At 55.0% G+C, this 22890-nt stretch overlaps 1 protein-coding gene across 1 annotated transcript in view; it reads right to left on the reverse strand.

Annotated features, from left to right (window-relative positions):
* Window positions 1-8729: 8729 nt before the first annotated feature.
* SMAD6 (SMAD family member 6) overlaps window positions 8730-22890 on the reverse strand; it is a 72873-nt gene continuing 58712 nt past the window's right edge. The window contains 1 exon segment of the mRNA XM_034660783.1: window positions 8730-9691. Within this exon segment, the coding sequence (XP_034516674.1) occupies window positions 9150-9691 (542 nt within the window). The 3' untranslated portion in view covers window positions 8730-9149.

The raw sequence follows: 22890 nt of genomic DNA on the forward strand, positions 1-22890 counted from the left end.
GAGGCACCAAGGTACGGTTTGGGCCATTCTGCGCCTCTTCCCGGTGTTCAGCCTGCACCTGCCCCCCCCAGCTCCTCTTCATCCAAAGGCAGTAAAACAGAGGGTCGTTGACTGTCCACTTGGCCATACAATTTGGTCAACATATTTGCTACTGATTTTCATGGACTTCCCCCAAAATCCCACTCATTGTCTTGGGACGCCCTCCTCTTTCCTCTTCCAGCGCCCCATCCTCCACACTGCCAAGAACTGTGAGGATCTGAGATTGTACCCTATTTGCAACATAACGGTTTGCTTGACCCCTTTCCCGGATGCTGGCAGAAGACCCCAGATTCTTGAGTCAGAGACAACAGGTCTCTATTGGTCATCACACAGCTAGTAGCATGAGCACCTCGCTTGCCTTGGTTTCCTTGTGTGAAGAGAGAAGGTGACATCGGCACACTCGGTGGGGTGCTTTTGAGGGGAGGAAGCCTGAGCTTTGGGAACCCAAAACTTTGATGACAGTGGGCGGTCAACATGCCCGCCCTTTCGCACAAAGGGAAACCTTCTATGGCTGTTGGCTGCCATGCCTCCTTGAAGAGATAATCTAGAACAAAGGTGGTCAGTGCCTTTGCTTGCAAGATTTCCAGAGAGACCCATGGAGAATTGTCTCCCAACGCTACATGCTTTCTCATTTGGTCCCTACGTAGTAGAGGATATCCTTGCCATGTCACGTGTGAGAAGGCCGAAGCCCAGAAGAAGCACGTGGCATGCCCAAGTGCACGGAGACTGGGAAATGGCGGAGGCAGGATTCAAACCTTCGTCCACAGGCTTTCACTCCTCTCCAAAGCTGGCCCTCCATCCCCAGCGGCAGCCGCTCTGGCCTAAGGCTTGACGGAGAAAGTGGAAAGATCTCTGTTTAAAAATGGTCTTCAGCGGCTCTGCGGACTTCGGATTCCAAGTATCTCCTCCCCAACCCTGGCAAATTCAAGAGCAGGCTTACTTCAAAGACCTGTGGCTTCTTCTGGTCCCTTGGGAGCCCACCCCCAAGGCCTAGAAACTGTCCCAGAAGATGTGCGATGACACTGCCGGCTTGGGCTGGAGCCAGGCCGGCCAGAGCCCTCCCCTCGCGGAGCACCCCTGGGACTCTCCCGGCTCGGACTCAGACAGAATGGGGTCCCAAATATGTGAACTGACAATTCCTCAATTTAAAAACCCTCCAGCTGCTGCTTCTGCCCTGCAAACCATGGCGGGGACACCCTTTAGCATGGCCAGGGCATGGCAGAGATCCTGACCATGGTCCCAGATGAAGCCAAGTGGCCCCAGGGGTCAGACCTCAGCCCCCTGGAGCCCCAGAGCGAGGAGAGCCCAGGAGCCAGCCAAGGCCTGTAACCGAGGCAGAACCGGCGCCACTCGGCTTTCTGGGGATCTGATGTGGTTTTTGACGCTCGTTGACATTATATTTGGGGCAGCACAAAGCAGAAGATTCTTCGAGAGTCAGAATAGCCGCTGTCAGGGCCAGGAATGGAACCACCCCCACTGCATGGGTAGAGGAGGACAGGAAACAAGGAGTGGGTGGGATCCCCATTTCAAAGGCTCTGTTTCTTACGCACATACTTGGAGAACACCAAAATGGGGCACCTGGGGGGCTCAATCGGTCAGGCATGATCTCAGGGTCCTGATCTCAGGGTCCTGAGATTGAGCCCCGCTCCGGGCTCTGTGCTCAGAGGGGAGTCTGCTTGTCCCTCTCCCTCCCCCCTTGCCCTCCCCCTACTCCTGCATGCTCTCTCTCTCAAATAAGTAAAAAAATAAATAAAATCTTTTAAAAAAACACCAAAATACTGCCCATCTTAGACAATTTTTTAAAAAGATTTTATTTATTTATTTATTTGAGAGACAGAAAGCGGGAGCGCACGCAGGGAGGGGCAGAGGGACAGAATCTCCAGCGGGCTCCACGCTGACAACAGAGCCCGTCACGAGGGGCTCGATTCCACAGCCCCGAGATCACGACCTGAGCCAAAAGCAAGAGTTGGATAGTTAACCGGCTGAGCCACCCAGGTGCCCCTCATCTTAGACAATTTAAGGAACGTGGCCAACACTGAATGACCTTTTCTCTCGTCTACAAAGAGACTTCTTCTCTCCTCCACAAAAGATCACGCATGGATATGTTTTTGTTCCAGCACTAAGGAAAGCGCGTGCAGGGCTGTGTGCACACGAGCACTGCTGTTTGTGTGCGTGTTCTTCCAGCATTCCTAAAGCTACATTTTGTTCATTGCTTGAGGATGAGAAATAGAAAGAGAAACTATTAAAAATAAACATTTCCAATTTGCTGGTTCAAACAAAACTGACCAAAAAAGAAAAAATATGCTGGCAGCAAACATAATATTTAAAAAATTCAACAAATGCTAAATGTTACTACCAGCTTGCTCTATTCTAATTGCTTCACACGTATAAACACATTTAATTTAATCTTCCTAACCACTCCGCGAGGTGCGTAGTATTTTTATGTCCATTCTAACAAATGACAAAACTGAGGCTCAGAGACTTGAGGTGACTTGCCCAAGGTCACTTAGCTGGAGACACAGCTGGGCCTGGAGCCCGGGGAGTTGCCTTCAAAGTCTGCATTCTTAGCAGCTGTGGAAAGTCAAACTGAGGTCTGCCATCCCCAGGGCAGGGGGTAGGAACACCAGCTCCGCAACCAGAGAGACCAAGGTGGGAATCCTAGCTCTGATGCTTACTAGCTGTGTGAGCTTGGGCAACTTACTTAACTTCTCTGAGCCTCATCTATACATCAGAGAGAAGGACTAGATGAGATGATACAAAGTGCATAGCACATAGCACGTCCCTCAGTAAATGATAATATGATTATTGCTATTGCCAAACCAAGTAAGTATTCTGTTACCAGCGAATGTCCCAGAACCTCTCAGGAGGTCCAATCTGAAAGTCGGTCCCAGCTGCCCCTCTTGGGTCATCAGATTCTGCAATGCACAGCAGGGGCTCTCTGGAGGCACCATGGAGCCATCTAGTTTAGGCCTTTTGTTTTCGAGGGGAAACTGAGGCCCAAGGAGACAGGGGGTCCCTCACAGCATCACTCAGCCAGGTCTCCTCCAGTCCAGGGAGGTCATGTTAAAAGCCATCTATGTCTTCCGCTTGGCCCGTAAGCCCCCAGTCGCACATGCGGAGATTCTAGGCGTTTCATCTCCACTCCACTAGCTTCACCGTGAGCTGCTCTGCAAACAGTCAGCCAGGCTGTGAGGCTGTTCTAGCCTATAGCCCAGGTGATGGTCAGCCCGGGCTGGACAGTCCCTCCCCAGCACCTGCAGCCAACCACCCCACCCACGCCCCTGAGCGGGCCACGGTGACACACAGCTTCCCCTGGGTTATCCGGCTGCCGGAAGTCAGCCAAAGCCTCGAAACCCCAGGGTGGAGAATTTTAAAACTTTATCTTCATTTCCCTTTTATACAGAAACCCAACGACGAGAATGCCCTTAGTGCCACGATCTGTACACTTAACAAATGATTGAAATGGCAAATTTTATGTTCTGCTCACTTTACCACAGTAACATAAAAAAAAAAAGAGCACGGGGAAGATGAAAACATTCTAGAAGTGGATGGTGGTGACAGCTGTATAAGAATGCAAATGTGCTTAATGCCACTGAACTGTATACTTAAAAATGGCTTAACTAGCCAATTTTATGCCAAATCTATTTTACCACAAATAAAAACCAACAAAACCAAAAATGATCTGCTCTTCTTCCCTTCTTACCTCTCAACAGCTTTGCTCAGGCCAATGTTGGCTTCACAGCAACCTTTGCAGCCTCACTGAGAGACCAGCTCTGGAAGGAGCTCCAAGTCGTGGGCTTGGCCCGCATTGACCACTGTCTTGCTGTGTGACCCCGGTTGGCACACTGCCCCTCTCTGGACCTCAGTTCCGTGACAGTGATGGAACTAGAGGCACTCTGAGGGCCTTTCCAGCTTGGATGTTCTTTGAGTCTATATTCTAGGCCATCAAAGGAATAACCCCCAAAACCAGGAATTCTTACTACCACACTGCTGAGAGGGTAGAATAAAGCTGTAGGACGTGAGCTCCCAGAACCTAGAGCCTGAGGATAAGTGAGGGTTCTCAGGGGTCTGCACGGAGAAGCCCACTGGAGTTGTCATGGAGACACAGGAGAATAATAAACACACACGCCTCTAGCTGCCCACTGGGTCCTTTAGCATTTATCAGACATGCCCACATCCATTGCCTCTGTGACTCTTCTATTCCACGAACATCTAGGGAGTCCATCCTCTGTGCCCGGCGTGGGGCTGACCCAGGGCTGTGGCAGCAAATAGAACACGAGATCTCCGTCTGCAGGTGGTTGGCCAGGTAGAGATGGGACAGGGCCAGATTCCCTTGGGGGGGCCAGATTTGGGCGCACAGCATCACTCTGGTTGGAGCGTAGGTTGGAAGAGACAGGAGAGGGACAGGAGGCCCAGTGAAGAGGCCGCAGCAGCTGTCTGGGGGGAACCCCTGGTGCGGCCGCCGACAGATGTCCCAGTGGGTCACAGATGTCCTTTCCCGCTGAGAAGCAGAGGCTCAGGTAGGTTGGGATTGCCCGAGGCCAACAGCAAGTTAAGGGACCTGGATTTGAGTTAATACTTGCTCACCCCCAGCCAAAGCTCTCCTTGCCAACCCGTGCCACCTTCCAGGCCCCAGGTGATCCTAGTGAGTGTAATTTGTACGCGTACGTGATGTGCTGAGAGCTTCGTACGTGCCAGTTCGGAGCGCCTGACGTGCCTTCATTCACTTGTCCTCCCGACAATCCTAGGAGGTGAGTGCTCTTATTAGGATTCATATGGGGAAACTGAGGCACAGAAAGGTGAAATAACTTGCCTCAAATCATATAACTGCTAAGCAGCAGAGTCAGGATTGGAACCGGGCGGCTGCAGCCCAGAAGACCCCTGAACCGTGGGGGAGGGGTGGGTATGAGCGCTTCCAGGATGGGGGTAGGAGGGCATGAGGGGAGTTCTCGGAGGGGAACAGAGGCGTGCGCCTGCCCTCCAGAGCACTGATGGAATCTGCCCGAACGCACAGGAAGCAGCCCGACCAGGTGTCCTGAGACCTGAGGTTTAGGCTCAGCTCTGCCCTGAACTTGCTGGGTGACCTTAGGCTACTCACACTCTTCTCTGGGCCTTGGGTTTTGTCACCTGGAGCCTGAACCAAGATCTCCAGGCCTGCCCCCCTCTTTCCTAGTTCTGTTTCTCTCACTCCTAGATCAACCCCTCTACCCCTACTCCCACCCCCCAGGCACTAAGGCAGGGGAGGGACTGGAGATGGGGGTGGGCTGTGGAATGGAGCGAGGGGGCAGTGGAGGGACTCTCCCTTCTCTTAAAAGTCTAGTAAGAGCAGGAAATCCCTCCCTCCCCCTTCCAGGCCTGAGCTTGGGTCAGAGGCACTGAGCCCCACCCACTTCCCAGGGCCTGCAGGGACCAGGCTCCCACCGCACTCTCCAGAGACCAGGCCTTGTTTAGAAAGTGTCTCCTTTGGAGCCTGAGTCACTGGATCTCTGGGTGGTCTGGGGGAAACCGCAGAGTTACTGCGAGTACCTTACCGTGACTGGGAGAAGGGGCAGGCGGGGCAAGTCCTGCCGCCCCTCTGTGACCTCGGCCACTCAGCCTCTTGTGTCTGGGACTTGGTTTACCCACCCATAAACTGAGGGGCTGGAAGTGGAGTCTCAGACCCACCACCTCTCCCTGACACTCGTGGCCTCCCAAGGACCTCAGGGAGGTCCTCAGCCTGGGGAGGGGGCAGGCCTGGGAGCAAAAGAGCTGTGAGGTCGACGGCCCTGGGGCCCCAGAATCCAGGGCCCCAGAACTCAGCGCTCTATGCTCCATGCTGGGAGACTGTCCACCCAGGAGGAGCCCCCAGCTGGCCTCTGACACAGAGGGCTTGTTCCTTCCCCCAGGGAGCTAGGGCAAATGACAACATTCGTGTAAGCCTCAGTGTCCCCATCTGAAAGGGAGCATGACTGAGACCGTGCCCTGGGGCATGAACTGTTCTCAGCGTGTAGAAAGGGCTCACAAACAGGGCCTGTTACTAGTTATTGCCTCAAAAAGAAGAAAAACCCAGGGACTCCTCGCCCACCCTCCCGTGGAACAGCTCAGCTCTGCTCAGTGCTCCAGAGGGGGACCAAGGCCTGGACAGTACGGGACAGCAGAGCGAGGGTTGGGCCCCTGGAGGCTCAGGCTGGGTGGCAGCAGGGAGTGAAAGGGTCTGGCCTGGCAGGGGAGTCAGGAGAAAGTTTTCCTTGAAGGACAGCATGGCCCGTGGGGCTTCATTCTAGAATCGATGTCATCTGGTTGAGGGGGCACCCTGAAAATCCAGAACATGGCAAAAGGACGTTACTATCTGGTCTGCACAGAGTTGACTGTGTGATGGGAAGCGGGCAATCCGGGTCCTACCCACGATTACAGGATGGAGGTAAGCACGTCCCTGCTCTGGGCCTCAGTTTCCTCATCTACGAAATGGGAGGGAGTGTCAATCCCTGTCCCTCTTGCTCCCTGATAAAGGGGGAATGTGATCATTACTTCCACACCCAGACATCATGGGGTGACTGGCTGCTTCCTCTGAGAGCAGAGTCCCTCTTGAGAGACTGGCATCAGTCAGCGCTGGGGAGCCGGGTAGGTGCAGGGCTCGGCCCACTCATTCCCGCCTGCAGCCTAGCCCTCCTGCTAGGAAGCCCCTACAAAGAGCTTTCTAAAGGCCCACACGGATCACCTCCCTGGCCCACTCAGAAACCAGCCCCCCCCCACGTGACTGTCACCCCAGCCCCTGATCCTGACATCTGAGAGCCCCAGCCTCCCTTTCCAGCCCGGCCCTGTATGCCTAACATCTGATACACACTGGTGATGCACCAGGAACTATGCCAGGTCTTTACTTCTCCGGATTCGAACCTACTTCTCAGGCAGGAGCAGTTTTATCCCTATCTTACACCACCTTACGTTGAGAAGTCTCCAGAATCACTCTAGTGGCAGATGCCAGATTTGAACGCAGGCAACCTGGCTCCAGACCTTCAGACCAGACTACCTTCTCCTGCCTCCTGGGGTTCCATGCAACGGATGCCTCCTGGTCTCTTCCAGTCCCACGGTGTCACCCCTTTGCTCCCATCCCCCTGCCACCCTTAGCCTGTCACTTGCCCGGGAGGACCAGAGCCCTAACACTCCCACAGAACTGTCTCCTTGTTCCATCTTGCACTCTGCTAACTGCCTGAGCCCCAAGTGCCCCCCACACTGACCCCACACCAAGAATACCCCAGGAAGGCCGGCATCCCCGATGGGCGCCTTCAGGACAGGGCCCCAGCCTGGAGCGCCCTGGCGTGTCCAGGGCTTGGCAATGTCAGAGGCACTAGTACGCCTTGGTGTGGGGCCAGGGTGAGCAGGGGTGGGGAAAAGAGTCCATCGGTAAATAACTTCGGAAAACAAAGTAAAATGGTGTATTTCTCAGAGGATGTGGTGGCCGCGTTCCCCACCTCCTGACATTCACATTCTCGTCTAGTCCCTCCCTCATCGTCAGCAAGAACGGTTTGAGGGCTCCACGGAACGTGGCGAAGAGATGCATGTCACTTTTGAGCTAAGGTGGTAAAGGGTGGCAGCTTCCCTCTTGGTCTCTCTCATGTGGATCCCTTGCTCTGGGGGAAGCCACGTCGTGAGTAGCCTGGTGGAGAGGCCCGTGTGGTGAGGGACTGAGGCCTCAAGCCAACAGCCACGTGAGTGAGCTTGGAAGCGGGTCGTCCAGCTCCAGACGAGCCTCAGATGACTGCAGCCCTGGCCGGCAGCTTGACTACAACCTCAAGAGACCCTGAAGCAGAACCACTCAGCCGAGCTGCTCCTGCATTCTTGAGCACAGAAGCTGAGAGAGATGAGCGGTGTTAGTTTCAGGCTGCTATGTTTTAGGATAATTTATTACTCAGCGATGGATAATACACGTGACTTCTCCGAGCACTTTCTATGCTAATGTAAATCTCCAAGCAAGATCGACAATGTAACGTTCCCCTTAGTTACCTGGCCAAGGAGGCCTTCTTTTTTTTGAGTTTTCTCAAGAGAGAAAACTGATTTATTATGGCTCTGGTCCTACAATTAAACGTGACTTCTAACCCTGATCTGTGATGAGCTAGTCATTTGCTCTTCCAGAATCTCAACTCTTCCCTTTTATAGAGTAGAAAGAAACAACCTGCCTTTGCATAAATCATAAATACAACCCCGGATGGCCTAGTTTGAGCCCTTTGGTGAGGGGTGGGAGAGTGGCTTGTCGAGGTCCTAAAGGGAGCTTCACCCTGGGGCTCAGGTGGGTTTTCGAAGGTGGCAGGTGGACAGGTGGACGGGAGGGCCGTTATCTGTCTTTCTTCCTCAGGGCATTTCCCCAGAGTGGTGAGAATTAGTGTTTTCTTCCAGCTTGTGCACAGGTCAGAGATGGGAGGCATGGACCTGAGCCTCCCCCATTAGACTGGGAGAGCTTCCTTCCCTCCTACACACCCCTCTCCTGTGGACACAGTGCAGCCATGGGCAGGAGGGAACATCAGAACCTTCTCTGGCCTCAACAGGAAACATACGCCCTTCCTCCCTTCTCAGTTTATCCCCCCTACTCTTTCCCTGGTAAAAGACTGAGATCAAGTTTGAGGATGCTGGATGGGTCAGAAACCCACGGAAGCCCTGCATGTCCCTCTTTGTAAAAAGAAGACATTAAAAAAAAAAAAAAAACCATAATGCGAATACTTTATTATCAATGAGTGACTGGTATTAGCTTTTTGTCTGGGCATTAATAGTTCAAAAACCATACACCAAACCCAGGTTTTTCCACCTAGCTCTGCTGTATCATTTTCTTAAAAAACAAAACAAAACAAAAACAAAACAAAAATAATAATAATAAAGAAGAGGAGGAAGGAGGAAAAGAAAGAAAATATATTTGTATTGAAAGAATTATAAGCCAAAGTGCGTCTTTCTTGGTTTGTCCATATACACACATTGCACCATACATAAATAATTACATTGTAAAAATGACTCCATAATTACAAGTATAATATATATTTCCATATAATATATAAAACTTTATATTAAATCTAGGTAGATGATATTTGGGGGGGTGTCGTCCGCGGGGGCTGCGTCTCCGGGCGCGGGGCAGGGGGCGGCCGCGGCTATCTGTGGTTGTTGAGGAGGACCTCGAGCCAGCAGGGGCAGGAGGTGATAAACTGCCGTGAGTAGCACGGCCCCCAGCCCTTGGCGAAGCTGATGCGGACGCTGTTGGGGTCATAGGGGCCGTCGGCGGCGTCGGGCTCGGGCCCGTGCTGGAGCAGGCCCGAGCGCTCGAAGTCGAACACCTTGATGGAGTAGCCGGGCGGCACCTTGCGCACGACGAGGGCGCGGCCGCCGGGCGCGTCGAGCGTGGGCGAGTTGACGAAGATGGGGTGCTCGCCGCGGTTGTAGGCCCACACGCCGTCGGGCTCCTTGCTGAGCAAGATGCCGAAGCCGATCTTGCTGCGCGTGCGCCGCACCGACTCGCTGCGCTGCTCCAGGTTGAGCTGGCCCAGGCAGAAGCCGCTGCCCTGAGGTAGGTCGTAGAAGATGCTCACGGCCTGGTCGTACACCGCGTAGAGGCGGCCCACACGTGTCCGGTGCTCCCAGTAGGCCACGCTGCACCAGTGGCTCGGCTTGGTGGCATCCGGAGACATGCTGGCGTCTGCGGGGCAAGCACAGGGCACGGGGCGCGGTTAATAGGGAGGGAGAGCGGCGGAGGCAGGTGGGTGGGGTTTCCGGCGTTCAGCAGACATGCAGGCACGGATGCATGCCGGGTTGTCCTCAAGAAATGTACCTCGCAGAACAGCCCCAAACACACGCAAACGGGAGAGCAAGGTTGGGAGCCCACAGAGAAGGCAAGTCACCCACTGTGTGCTCCGGGCACGCAAACATGAACCGCACCTGGCTCCTGCCCCTAGAATCTTCCAAGCTCAAGCTGGCAGGAGAGGGCCAACCCTGCCCTGCGCCCACACACACGCCCAAAGGAGGGGCTGAACACCCAGCACCTACAATGTTCCTGGAGCTGCACACTGCACTTCTGACTATGCTGGACTCACTGGGTCCTCCCAGCACTCTGTGACAAGGCCACCTTCTCCTCATTGTACAGACGAGGACCCAGACTCGGCAGACACCAGCAGCCCACCGAAGGCCACGCTCTGAACCCCACCAGTCCAAGCCTCAACCTGAACAGCTATTAGGGGGCATAAATCACACTTGAAGGGGGCTCGGGCACAGGAAGCCACCGTGGGGTGGGGGAGTTGGCCCCCAGAATCCCTTCCAGCCTTGGCCTTGAGTATAATGCCTAGTTTCCCAGTAACCCCCACTCCTCAGCCCTCAAGGTGGCTCTCTTGGCACGAAGTGCAGATGTTCCCCGGAACTGCAGCCCCGTCCGTGAGACGGGGAAGCTGAGGGGCTCTAAGCGTTAAAGCAAATTGCCCCGCAGGGCCTCCAGAGATCGCCAGCTCCCAAAGGTGTGTGCTGCCTCAGTTTCCCCATGGACGACAAAGGGGTGGCCTGGATGACTGGAATCCCTTTCCCCTCCAGCATGAGGCATGTCTGCATGTCTGGATGAGCAATTCTCTGACACCAGGCCGAAGGCCACAAGGGCAGTTGGAGGCAGCCCCATCTTTGCCGCTCCCATGTGTGGCCAGCTTCTCAGACATCAGGTCTTCCCTTTGAGCTCGGAGAGCTGAGAAGCAGGTGGGCATCCGTGACTGCCCCGTGAGGGGACCTGTTCCCACATAGCCCTTGTTTGGGGCTCATGCACAGAGGGAGAGGTTTTCCCAAGAACGGGGTGGGAGCAAAGCAAGGCACTTTACCGTGTGGCTTCTCCAAGAGAAACTGTGACCAAAGTCCAACCGAACCCAAGGAAGAAAACACCGCTAACAACTTCATCAGGAGCCTGGGCGAGGTCAACTCTCTGCCTTCAGCCCAGCCCCGCCTAGTAGCCCCAGGGCAGCAGGGTGGCAGGGCCCCTCCGATTCTCCTGTGCGCTGGCAGGCCCGCCTAGTCACCCAGCAGGAAGCTGTCTTCTCGAAGTGCATCCTGTAGGCTGCCAGCTCTGCTGAGGCCTTGGACTGGGCAGAGCCCCAAAGGGCGTGCCCCTCACCCTCTGCCTGGTGTTGAGGTCCCAGACATAGGTCCCCGGGCCACTCCCCGTGAACATATTAACTTGCCTCCTAGTCCCCTCCAGGTCCTGATTCTGGCCAGTGGGGGGCGATGGGGGGAGAAAAGACACTGCCCTGAGGTCCTTGCCCTCAGCTGACTCGCCCCTCGGCCAGCAGGTAGAGAAACAGCTCAAGCGTGGGGTGGGTGACCAAGAGGCAGACAACTAGGCCAGTCCCAGCAGGTGGACAGCCAGGAACACTCCAAGCCACAGCCCCTCTCTCCCATCCATCCATCCATCCGTCCGTCCATCCATCCATCCAGTACAGGTCGGGGAGTTTCCAAGAGGCACGAAAGCAGTGCCATCCCAGCCTGGCTGCGAAACTCCAGCACCAGTCTTCTCATCAGCAGCGAGAGTTCCTTTGGTGCACGAGACACAGAGAGGTAGGGAAGCAAACACCTGTGCCTGGAGAATGTTCGGTGACAGGAGGGGCAACACGCATCACTGAAAGCCTTGCATCAGTTAGGCATCTTCTTCCCAACAGCCTTGATTCACTTCTATTACCAGCCCATTCCACAGGTGAGGAAACTGAAACCCAGGGAGCTGCCGTGAGCTGGTCGAGGGTACACATGAGTGAGTGGCAGGCCACACTGGGGGGGGCGCTCCTCTCCACACTCCGGGTAAGACTCCCCCCTGAAGTCCCTGCACTGAACAAGTCCCCTCCCTTCTCTAGGCCTCAGTGGTCCTGTGTGTAACCAGACTGTTCTCTCATGGCCTGAATCCTACAGGTGCTCGCCCACAAGCTGGTGAGTCACTCCCCGCACCCCCTGCCCTGGAAAGTCCCCCCCACTGGAAGGCCTTCGCTCCCCAAGGGCGCACTGCAGCATCGCTGAGTGAGGCGTACTGCTACCCCCCCCAGATAAGGCTCAGAGGGCCACCCAGTCATAAAGTGGCAGCTCTGCCCCAGGGTGGAGTCACTCCATCATAAAAGGCAAGAAGCACTTTGGCAGTCAGAATGGGGGGTGGGGAGGTTGAGAGTAATGGAACTGAGGGCGCGCGGTGGGGGGTACTTCCTGTCCCCCTCCTCTTAGCTCCTCCCACCCCAGCCAAGCAAATGTCCCCCATCATCTGCCCCCACCTTATCAATACCCATGTACCCGTTGCTCCAGCACTCCTCACGGGGATCGGACCCTGTGCTTGGGAGATGGACCCCACAGAGGTGCCCTAGGGCCCAGCCTGCCCCAACCGTCTGGCTTAGGGACACTGCCTGGGCCCAGCCTCACCTCCTGCAGCCTCTCCGTGTAAGCAGACTGGGTAACACTTCATCACACCCGGGCGCCTGGCCAAACCTTCCAAATTCCAGGAGATGGACTGCTGCCTCCGAGAAGCCTTCTCTGATCGCTCCCTCCCATGCACCTGCGGCCTTCAGTGCAGTCACTCCCTAGGCCTGAGCAGGTATCTGTGCTGTTGGTCAGTGCCCCTGGCTGGTCTAGACTTTCCAGTAGGAGGGAGTGGGCCTCAATCCTCTCTACCTCTGTCCCAAGACTGCATGTATCCCTAGGGTGCTCGCAGAACATGCTAAAAGGGAAGGAGGAAGGAAATAAAATACATCCTACGGGTCAGCCCACTGCCCTCACCCCCAGCTCCCACTGGATCCTGCCCAGCAGCTGGGGCCGCTGGTCTCAGGCCCCAAGGGATGGTGGGAAAGGACTTAGGTCTGAGGTCTCCCGAGAGCAAGCCAGCAAGTGAGCACATCACCATGCTCGGGGCCTCCCTGTCCCCGCCCAGCTCTTGGGGTCCTGGGGCTCCAGAGCTTGAGGGACCCACTGACATCATCTTGTCCGGGGAGCCCCAACACTTTGGGCTTTCACAAACCAATACATTGTTTAACAGAGCGATGGTGAACATAACAGGGTTACTACTGTTTTATTTTGTCATGTACAGACTTATTAAAAACCCAAGACCATCGACTACCACTAGCACAAAAGAAAGTATAATTTATACTAATAAAACAGGTAGGACCTAAATCAGAAATCTAAAAGTTAACACAATTAGATTGTAAGAAATTTTCTTATCTCATTCATTGTGGACCAGTGAAAATGTAGTGCAGAGACCGGCCTGTGGGAACCACTACCTGAATCCAATGTCCTTATGCCCCAAGGATGACAGCCCTGGGCTACAGGGGCCTCACCCAAGCCCGCACAGCAGCAGACAGCAGAGCTGGGACCAGCACTTGGGAGCCTAGAACTCTCATCTAATGCTTGTCACAAGAGCCAAAGGGTTTCAGAGTGAGACGGACCTAAGGCTCTCACCACTGACTGGGTGTGTGGCCAGGGACCAGCCACCAAGTGTCCCTAAGCCTCAGTCTCCCCACCTGTAAAATGGACTTATTCATAGTCCAGTGCCTCATTTATACAGTCCTTCTCTGAATTTTCTGGGAACTGCAGCAGCAGATCAGTCGGGTGCAGAAAGAAGTAGCTGCCTCCCTACTGGCCCCAGAGCTGGCCCTAACCCTTCAAAGGCCAGGGCTCCTTAGGGGTGCCGGGGAGTCACGGCCCCGGATCACCACCGTGGGAGGTTACGACAGGATAGCGGATGGCAGCGCCCCCCCCCACCCACGAACTGTAAAACACTGTACTGATGGGCAGGCTTTCTTCTAGCCTGGGACCCGAAGTTAAAGAGAGGGGCTCATTAGCACAGGAATGAGGAACCGAGCAAGGAACAGCTGAACGTCTAGAACCAAGTTGAGGGCTGCTGTGGCTCTGTTGTGCACAGACACGCATGGATTCGGCTCTCATGCAGTGTGGCCCATACAAGCTGACCAGCTCTCTTCGAGTGAGCAGGCCGGACCCCCAAACCCCTGCCCTCCCCACAGTGGCAGAGCCCCATTGCACCGCCGTGCTCCTCAGCCTGGCTGCCGCTCAGGGTGCGAGGGGACATCGTTTGCAGAAGATCTTTTTCTCCTCGTGGCTCCAAGGCTGCAGTCCCGCCATCAACCTAATTAGGAACCAGCTTCTTAATTGCAAATAAATACCAGGGAGTCAGACCCGAGGGAGCGACATCAAAGATGACCGCGCTCTGACCGAAACTCCTGCTCGCTACCCCTGCTCCGGCCTGGCCTGGTTCCCAGCCAGACTCTGGGTCCCGGGCTGGGAGGGCTCTGGGGGAGGCGGGGAGGAGAGGAGAGGCGCGGTCTGGCGCTGTGTCTGGGGCAGTCCTGGCAGAGTGGCCGCGGGCCGGGGCGGGGGTCCTGCCTCTGGGCCTGCGCCGGGCAGTTCATCTTCCTTGGCCAGGCCTCGGGCTTCCCATCTGAATAATGAGCTCGAGAGCTCTGTGATTTAGTGGATGTCCACAGCAGCTCGACCTGCAAGCACCCAAACTTGGCCGACAGCTCAGATGTCCATCAACGGGAGGACGGGTATCACGGACTAAATATTTGCGCACCCCTGAAATTCAGATACTGAAATCCTAACCCCCAGTGTGACAGCCTTTGAAGGTGGGCCTTTGGGGGGTGATTCAGCCATGAGGGTAGCACCGTCGTGAATGGGATTAGAGCCCTTCGAAAAGAGACCCAGGAGAGTTCCCTCACCCCTTCTGCCCTCCTGAGGACACAGCGAGAACAGTAGAACAGGGCCACCTACGAACCAGGAGCCGAGCCCTCACTAGACACCAACACTTGTCAGCACCTCGATCTTGGACTCCCCAGCCTCAGGAGTGGTAAGAAATAAAGACGTGTTGCTTGAGTCACCCAGGCTATGGCATTTTTGTGATAGCAGCCTGAACAGACTAAGATCATGGAAACACAGAAATACCGGACATCCGTACGATGGAACGCGACTCACCAATGAAAAGGAATGAACTAGTGAAACACACACACTGTGGACGAATCTCAAATGTATTGTGCTAAGTGAAAGAAGCCAGACACAGAAGAGAGGCTGTTTGTTTCTATTTATACAACATTCTTGAGTACACGAAACTAACCTACAGTGATAGAAATCAGAACAGGGATTACCTCTGGGGAGCGGGACTGACTCGGAGGGGGCGTGAGGGAACGTTCTGGAATGATGGACATGTTTGATACCTGGATCGGTACCATGGGACTGGGGTGTACACAGTGTCCCAACGCCCCACCTATACTCGGAAGAGTGGTGCATTTCAGCGTAGCTCTGATGCCTGGAAAGAACAAAAATGTGCTGCTCCCTGTGGCTGTCCTGGAGTGGCCTCAGCAGGGCTCTGCGGTGGCCCAGGGGACAGCCCCTGTGTTTCCAGACCAGGCAGGGGTGGCCCAGCCTCCTGGTGGTGCCCACATTCCTGCCACCAGAGGGTGGTGGACGCCTGCGGTGGGCAGGAGGAGACTGGCCTACAATAGGTGCTCTCCCCTAGACGGAGCCAGCCCCCCCCAATGGTTGGCATTCCTTCCCCTCAGCCTCTCTGCCCAGGGAGTGCGCTGTGAGTCCAACGTGTAATTGTGGGGGGGGCTTGCTGGGGCACCAAAGAGGCCGACTGCAGCCTGGGGGAGGCGGGAAGAGCTGAAATCCCAAGAAAAGCCTTTAGCTTCTTTGAATCAGCAGTTTTCTGTCAAAACAAAGGGCAGGAACGTTCCTGTGTGCTCCCCCGTGGGCTGCACGCTCCAAAAGCCTAAGCATACGCAATGCAGCTTGTTTTCCTCGTGATCCCCCCCCCTTGCCGTTTGGCCAAACTGCCTCAGACCTAGCCATCCCGTGAAGGGAACCAGAGATGTGCCCTAATGCAGGTCTCTGGTCCCTCAGCGAAGACTGGAAGGCTCAGAGCATTGGCGGGCTGGGCCCGGCGTCCTCCTAGTCTCCAGCGGCTTGCCGGCGGGGGGCGGGGGGGGGCAACTCCTCCGTGTTCAAAGCCTCTGTAGCTGCTTCACACCCACTTGGGGCCACAGCAGCCCCCGTCTCTCCCGGGGCTGGATGGAAAGGGCTGACCCAGCCACACCTCACATGAGCACAGAGCCAGGGCAGACAGAGCCAGACCCCACTGAGGGCTGGGAAGGGAGACTCAGAGGCCCAGAGAGGTGAAGTGACTTGCCCAGGGTCACCCAGTAAGTTGGTGGCAGGGCCAGAGAGGAGCGCCCAGGCGGGGGGCTGGCTTTTCCAGTCCCCTTTTCACGGGCCGCACTGGGGCCTCCTGCCCTCCTGGAAAGCTTTTTTCTTCTGTCCCATGTCATGCCTGTGGCTTCAAGTTCCCGTCCAATCGGCAGCTTTTTCATCTGCGGCTCCCAGGCCTGGGAGTAATTATGTGGCCCTGCATCTGGTTAACCTAACACCCCTTTAAAAGCCCTGTTTGCCCATTAGATAAGTAGTTTTTGTAATCAAACTTAAGGGGGGAAAAGGAGTTTCCACTTAACCTTCCTTTGTCATTTTAAGCTGCAGAAATGGCTTTGGGTTTTGCAGCAAGTCCAGAGATGCAGGATTAATTAAAGGCTCTTTTTTTTTTTCCTTTGTTAAGGGAGGGGGAGACCAGTCCTTTATCCGCTGGGCTCTGGCAGTAAAAGCAGAGAAGGAATGCGCACGGGGCTGTGTCATGTTAATGGTCAACAGCTTAGAACAGCCTCTCTGCTGAACTCTTTCCAAAAGCAGGGCCCAGCTGACAGGAGTTTCCTCTTATTCGCTCCCGCTGGCCCCTCCCCACCCCCCACCTCAGCTCCAGCACCTTTGGCTCCTAGAGGAAGCCAGGCTTCCAAGAGGAAGTTCCTAATCGGTCATTACATCACGGGCGGTCTGGCCACCGCTGCCGCCTGCCCAGGGTCCACCTCAGGGGCTCTCTCGGCTGCTGAGCTCCCGGGCCAAGGACTGTGCCGGCCACCCCCCTGCAGACAGGAGGCCAGCCGGCTGCTCTGCTGGGCGATTTTCCCCCCCAAGACAGGGATGAGATGGGAGTGCCAAGGGGGAAGGACAGCAGGGGAGGAGGGAGGCCAGGAAACACACGGGCCATGTGGCCCAAACTGACAACTTTGCAGAGGCAAAAACTGAGGCCCGAAGAGGTAAGGTGACTTGCCAAAGGCACAGTGGAAATTCGCACACGTCTGGGCCCCATCAGGTGTCTCCTGCACAGGGATGGATTTAAGCGCGTGGGCTCGGGAGCACAGCTTCCTGCATGTGAATCTCAGCTCTGCCACTCACCAGCTGTGACATCTTTGGCACATAACTTTACCTCCCCGGGCCTCAGTTTCCTAATCTGTGAAATGGGGATGCAATCATTGCTTACTTCACCCGGCTGTTGGGATTCATTTCAAGGGCATCAAAATAATGCCTGGTTCCAAATAAGCACTCCATAAATAACAGCTATTCTTATTTTTACTAATATTCTTAACCACCGTGCAATCTTATCTCTCTATATTATTTGTATACAGTATTTAATAGACTGAGTCAGCTCTTTGGTTTATAAAGGTATCCACATTAGGTAATAATATCTACAAAGATAAGACATGCCCATGCAGTTGAGAATCAAGGGGAATAGTAGTAGTAATAGTAGTAATAATAATAATAATAAAAATAAACCAGCCAGTAATACTAATAATACCAATATAGCAGCCACCATTTAACGAACCTTTACCAAATGCCGGGCAGAATGTGCAGCACATCAAATGCACTATTTCGACATACTGGCCAGTCACTTTATACTCCCACCACCCCTCTCAGTCATTCCCATTTCAAGATGAAGGAACTGAGGCCCGAATGTCAGGTAACGTGTCCACAGCCCTCAGCTAGGAAGGCAAAAAGCTGGGATTTGAGCTCGGCCATCGAGGCTTGGAGATAGGGGACTCAGTGTTACTGCTGTGGTTGCAGCCTAGAGGAGAGCAGGGTAGTGCCACAGGGACGGCACAATGACCGCGCAGCCAGGTCCACTCCGCGCTGCCATGGGAAGGCTTTATAAAGGCTGGACGTTAAAAGGGGTCCTTGGGGGCACCTGGGTGGCTCAGTCGGTTAAGCGTCTGACTTGGACTCAGGTCATGATCCCAGGGTCCTGGGAGGGAGCCCCGCGTCAGGCTCCTGGCTCAGTGGGGAGTCTGTTTGTCCCTCTCCCTCTCTGCCCCTCCCCCCACTCATCGTGTGCACAAGTGAGCTCGCTCTCTTATAAATAAGATCTTTTAAAAAAAAGGGGGGGGAGTCCTTGGATGTGGCAATGTTGGGGCCACCCCACTACACGCTGCCCACCTTAGCGTTACCAGGAGGGCCGGGGGTTTTCAAAGAGCCTGCCTTCTAACAGCTCCCAGTGGCCGCTACAGTCCTGTGAGCACATATACTTCATTAGTTTTTTAGTACAGTTTCTCCCACACACACACTCCCACCACCCCTCCAAAACCCGGTGAGCGTTTTCTAGATGCTGTAGGGCGGAATGGTGGTCTTGGGAAAGGGCTGCTAACCCCAGCTGAGTCCCGGGGGGTGGGCGCTCAGGCTCTTCATTCATTCTCTCTTTAGGAACTCCCAAGTCCAAGAGATAGAATCATCCCCCTCTCAGAGGGCGGACCCCAGGGTGGAGAGGCCACACGGCAATGCAGGGTGGGAATCCTGACCGGCTGGCCTGACACTCTGCTAGGCCCTTCATGCTGCCTCACCTGCTCCCTCTGCTCTTTGAGGTGGTTCCCCAGAGCCTCCACCCTGGATGGGTTTGGGGGGGTGCAAGGATAGTAGGTGGCCACAGGCCGTGACCGGCCTTCACTAGGGAAGGCCTAGGGGGCCCTGCAGGAGGCCTTTCTTCCAGCCTTGGCACCCTGACCCTGGCCTGCCCGGCCCCACATCTCTGGGGGAACAAAGTGGCAGCCTGGGCTGAGATGGGTAAGGTTTCCATTCCTTTATCCCATGCGGTATTCAAACAAGTCCTGAAAAGTGAACTCCTCATGCATCCCTGACAGAAAACAAGTTCCCACCAGGGCCCTAACACACAGGCCTGCACAGCGTCCCCCCACCCCCACCCCACCTTCCCCAGGACCTACTGCTCCAAGAGGGGCAGGGAGACCCACCAGGGGAGCAAAGCTGGGGCCCTGCTGCCATCAGCATCCGTCTCGCCCTGCCACCCCAGCAAGACTGTTCCAGGCTCCCTGCACTGAGGGAGCAGTGGCTTCTCCCTGGGTCTCAGTGCCCTGTGGCCCAGACTCCCTTCTTAACAGCGCTCTGCAGGCAGGTACAGCCTCTGAGAGCCACCTGGGGGACCAGACGACACCAGAAACACCGTGCACCTGCCTGGACCAGCCTGGCCCTCCTAGAGGAAACCCAGGCACCTAAGGCAGAGACAGAAGACCCCAAGGAAGCGAGGCTGGGACCGAGTCCCAGCGGGGAGAATTCTAGTGCCCTGGGCCCTGTGAGGGAAGAACCGAGAAGCGGAGAAGTGTCTGTGAGCGGAGAGACATCGATAAGCAGCTTATAAAATCAGCCCACATTTTCAAGAAGGAACCAGTTTCTGCAACAAAAGGCTCTGAACTTTGCTCCCATTCCAAGTCCTCTTTTGTCTTATCACCAAGTCAGACTCTGAATCCGTGTGTTTGTTTTCTTACCCAGAGACCTACTGGGGTGGGAAAGCCTTGCTTTTCATATTGCCCCGGAAAGATTCTAAAATAACACTGTTTCTACAAGATCATGAAGCTGGGTACCTCCTGGGTCCCCAGGAAAGAGGTGGCAATTATGAGAAGAGAAGGGGTCCCCAAATGTTCCCTGCCTGTAGGTGGGCCCTGCTGGTGGCCCAATTCCCAAATTCACACACAAACCGGGCCCCTCCCAGGCCTTCAGGGTTCTCGGTCAGCTGAACCGGGTTTTCTTTTCTTTTTTTTTTTTTTAAGATTTTATTTATTTGTCAGAGAAAGAGAGCACACCAGACGCAGGACTCGATCCCTGGACTGGGGGACCATGACCTGAGCCGCAGGGAGACGACGCTTCAGGGACTGAGCCACCCAGGCGCCCCCATGAGCCGGGTTTTCATCTTCAGGCTTTAGGTGCCAACATTCGCTGATCCAACCCAACCCTGACTTCCCTGTTGAATCCGAGACCACAGAGAACAAAATCGGCCCTTTGGGGGTTCAGATGGGGACAGCGTGGGCATGCGGCAGAGGTGCAGGGATGCGGTCTGTGGCAGACGGCGGGGTGTTCAGGGAAGCCCATCTCTGGGCACATTCCTGCCTTGCAGGCTCCCGGAGCCAGGAGAATTTGGGGCACCTCTGCTTTTCTTTTCCTTCCCAAATACAACCGGAGTTTTCCTGGCAGACGTCCCGCCCCAGACTTCTACTTGGACCCAACGTAAAACCATAAAAGCAAAAGACCTCAAAATCGCCCTCCATCAGCCTGTCTCAGCTCTCGGGAGCAGGAGCCCAATATTGGTACAGAAACAGCCCAAGGGATAACCAGGTGAGGCCCCCCACAGCCTGCACCCCTCCAATCCCTGGCCCCACCAGCTCCTGCCATTGGAGTCCCTTAGCTCCCTGTGCCTTGGACGCCTTAGTCTGCATGTCCTTTGTCCATCCTACTCTCGCTGGATCTGGCAGGCTCCTGAGACCACAGGCAGTGAGGGGTGACCTGGTGCAAATCCAAACAGCTCTGTGTCGCTGGGCAGATGCCTACATCTCTGAGAGCCAGGACTGCCTCCCTACTTTTGGGGGTCCATACAAAATTAAAACGCACGGTTCCTTGTTCAAAAATTATCCAGGGAGCACCTGGGTGGCTCAGTCACTTAAGCGTCTGTCAGACTCTTGATCTCGGCTCAGGTCTTGATCTCAGGGTCGGGAGTTCGAGCCCCTCGCTGGGCTCCGCGCTGGGTGTGGAGCCTATTTTTTTAAAAAATGATTCGGAATTTCAGTGGTGAAGTCAGTGCATTAAACTGAGCGGAGGCCCATGAAGGTCTTCAGGACAGCTTCCTCCCCTAATCCCCAACATTTGTCAGACTCCTGCTCAAACGCCAAGACCCCAAGACCCCGATGACGTCTCCTCCTTTGAAAAGCCTTCCTCAGTCCCTGGGGGTGGCACATCCTGTTTGATGCTGCCTGCAGGAGGGCACTCCCCTGTGCGCGGGCCAGCCTGGGACGAGGCTGCCCCCGGGTCTGCCTCTCCTCCCCTGGGCCCTGGCACCGTGAGCCCGACAGGGTGCTCTCGACAGTGGGATGCCAAATGGATTTTACAGCCGAGAGCTGGGAGGATAACTGGGAAATCCATGGGTCTTCCCCGGGTTTGAAAAAGGTCAGCAGCCACACCTGTTCCCAGTTGACGGGTGACGCACGACACTGATGCTCAGGGGCCAGGACACTGAGGCAGGGAGGGCGAGGCATCGCTCCCACTTGCTCATCCTCATGAAGCAGCCTGGCCGATGGAATCCCGGATGAGCTCCCTGCGTGCAAGGCTTGTTTCGGTGCTCCCCCACCCACCCTCCAAAATCCGCCTACAGCCTACGGTCATCTCTCTGGTAATGGGATGGACTGCACTCCCCTGGCTTGCTAAGTCGATAAGGGTGAAGGGAACAGAGGGCATGGCTCTGAATGGAAGAGCCAAAGAACAGGGTGGCAGGTTGGTTTTCTTGTTTGCAAAGCTCTCAAAAATAAGCCTCATCTAACACCAGCCTGTTACTATTTACCAACAAGACAGTGTCATGTGACCTCTGCAGGTCAAACACACCTGCCTTGATTTTACACTAAAGATGCAGGTTAGGATAAGCACCCCCAAATTAAAGTACCAGAGGCAGGGGCATTCGAGTCAAAAATAATCCCCGCATTAAATCCTTTTCTTTTAAAATATCCTTTTGCGACACAAAGGTACATAAACCACACCTCTTCAGTGAATGCGGAGTCCGACCTGCTGGGTTTTCTTAAAGTGAGGGTTGCCTGGATCGCTCTTGTATATTTCTAGAACAAACAGGAGGGCTTTGTAATAAGCAAAAAACTAATATTGACCGGAGAGAACATTAAACCACAATTAAATACTAATATTTGCTGTAAAGAACGAAGTAACATGAGATTTAAATGTTCCCTGTAGAAATGTTGCAAAAGGACCCACGGGCCTGGCAGCAGCTCGCCCCTGTGACCAGGTCTCCCGTTTGTGGCTGTGCTACTGTGTGCGGCTTGAAGCCGCTGAGGCTGCCCCATGCGTCTCGGCCCAGGCTTTGAGCTGCCTGTCAAGGGCTGGCTTGTCAGATCTGGGGCACGAGGTGCAGGGGACGGAAGGAGCCAGTCAGTCTGTCTATCGCGTCAGGCTAGCAGATGGACACAGTCCCACAGACCTGGCCCCACGCTTCCAGTCCAATGCTGGTTTCCACAGCAGCAGGAGGCCAAGCTTGGTTCCCGCAGCCCGACAGCCCAAGCCAAGAAAGGTGGCTCTATCCCCCCGTCAGGGGTGGCGGTGGGATGCTGTTTTGAAATGTGGAGAGTTTTCCAATTCTCCAAGCCCATTCATAAGTGACCCCTGTTTTGGGTTATGAAATCTAAAGCTCAGAGGGGTGGAGTGACTGCCCCCCAGTCCTCAAGGGTGAACAAGGAAGCAGGATCAGGGCTTGTCCGCATCTTCTGAGGCCAAAGGCGCTCCTTCTACTGTCACTGCCTTCCGCCAGGCATCTTGGGAAGGTGAGCCATCACCTCCAACAGTTTTGTGCTTCTCAAAGTAATTCCCCAGCCTCTGTCTGAATACACACGGTCACACACGGCAGGACTCAAGTGACGAGAGCAATGGTCCTGTCAACTGTGCTTCTGTCTGGTCGCCCACGGCTAACTTTTCAGCTCAGAGGGACATAGGGCTTGTTTGCCATAATCCAGTTCA

The sequence above is a fragment of the Ailuropoda melanoleuca genome, chromosome 5, assembly GCF_002007445.2.
Source record: "Ailuropoda melanoleuca isolate Jingjing chromosome 5, ASM200744v2, whole genome shotgun sequence".
Lineage (NCBI taxonomy): Eukaryota > Metazoa > Chordata > Mammalia > Carnivora > Ursidae > Ailuropoda > Ailuropoda melanoleuca.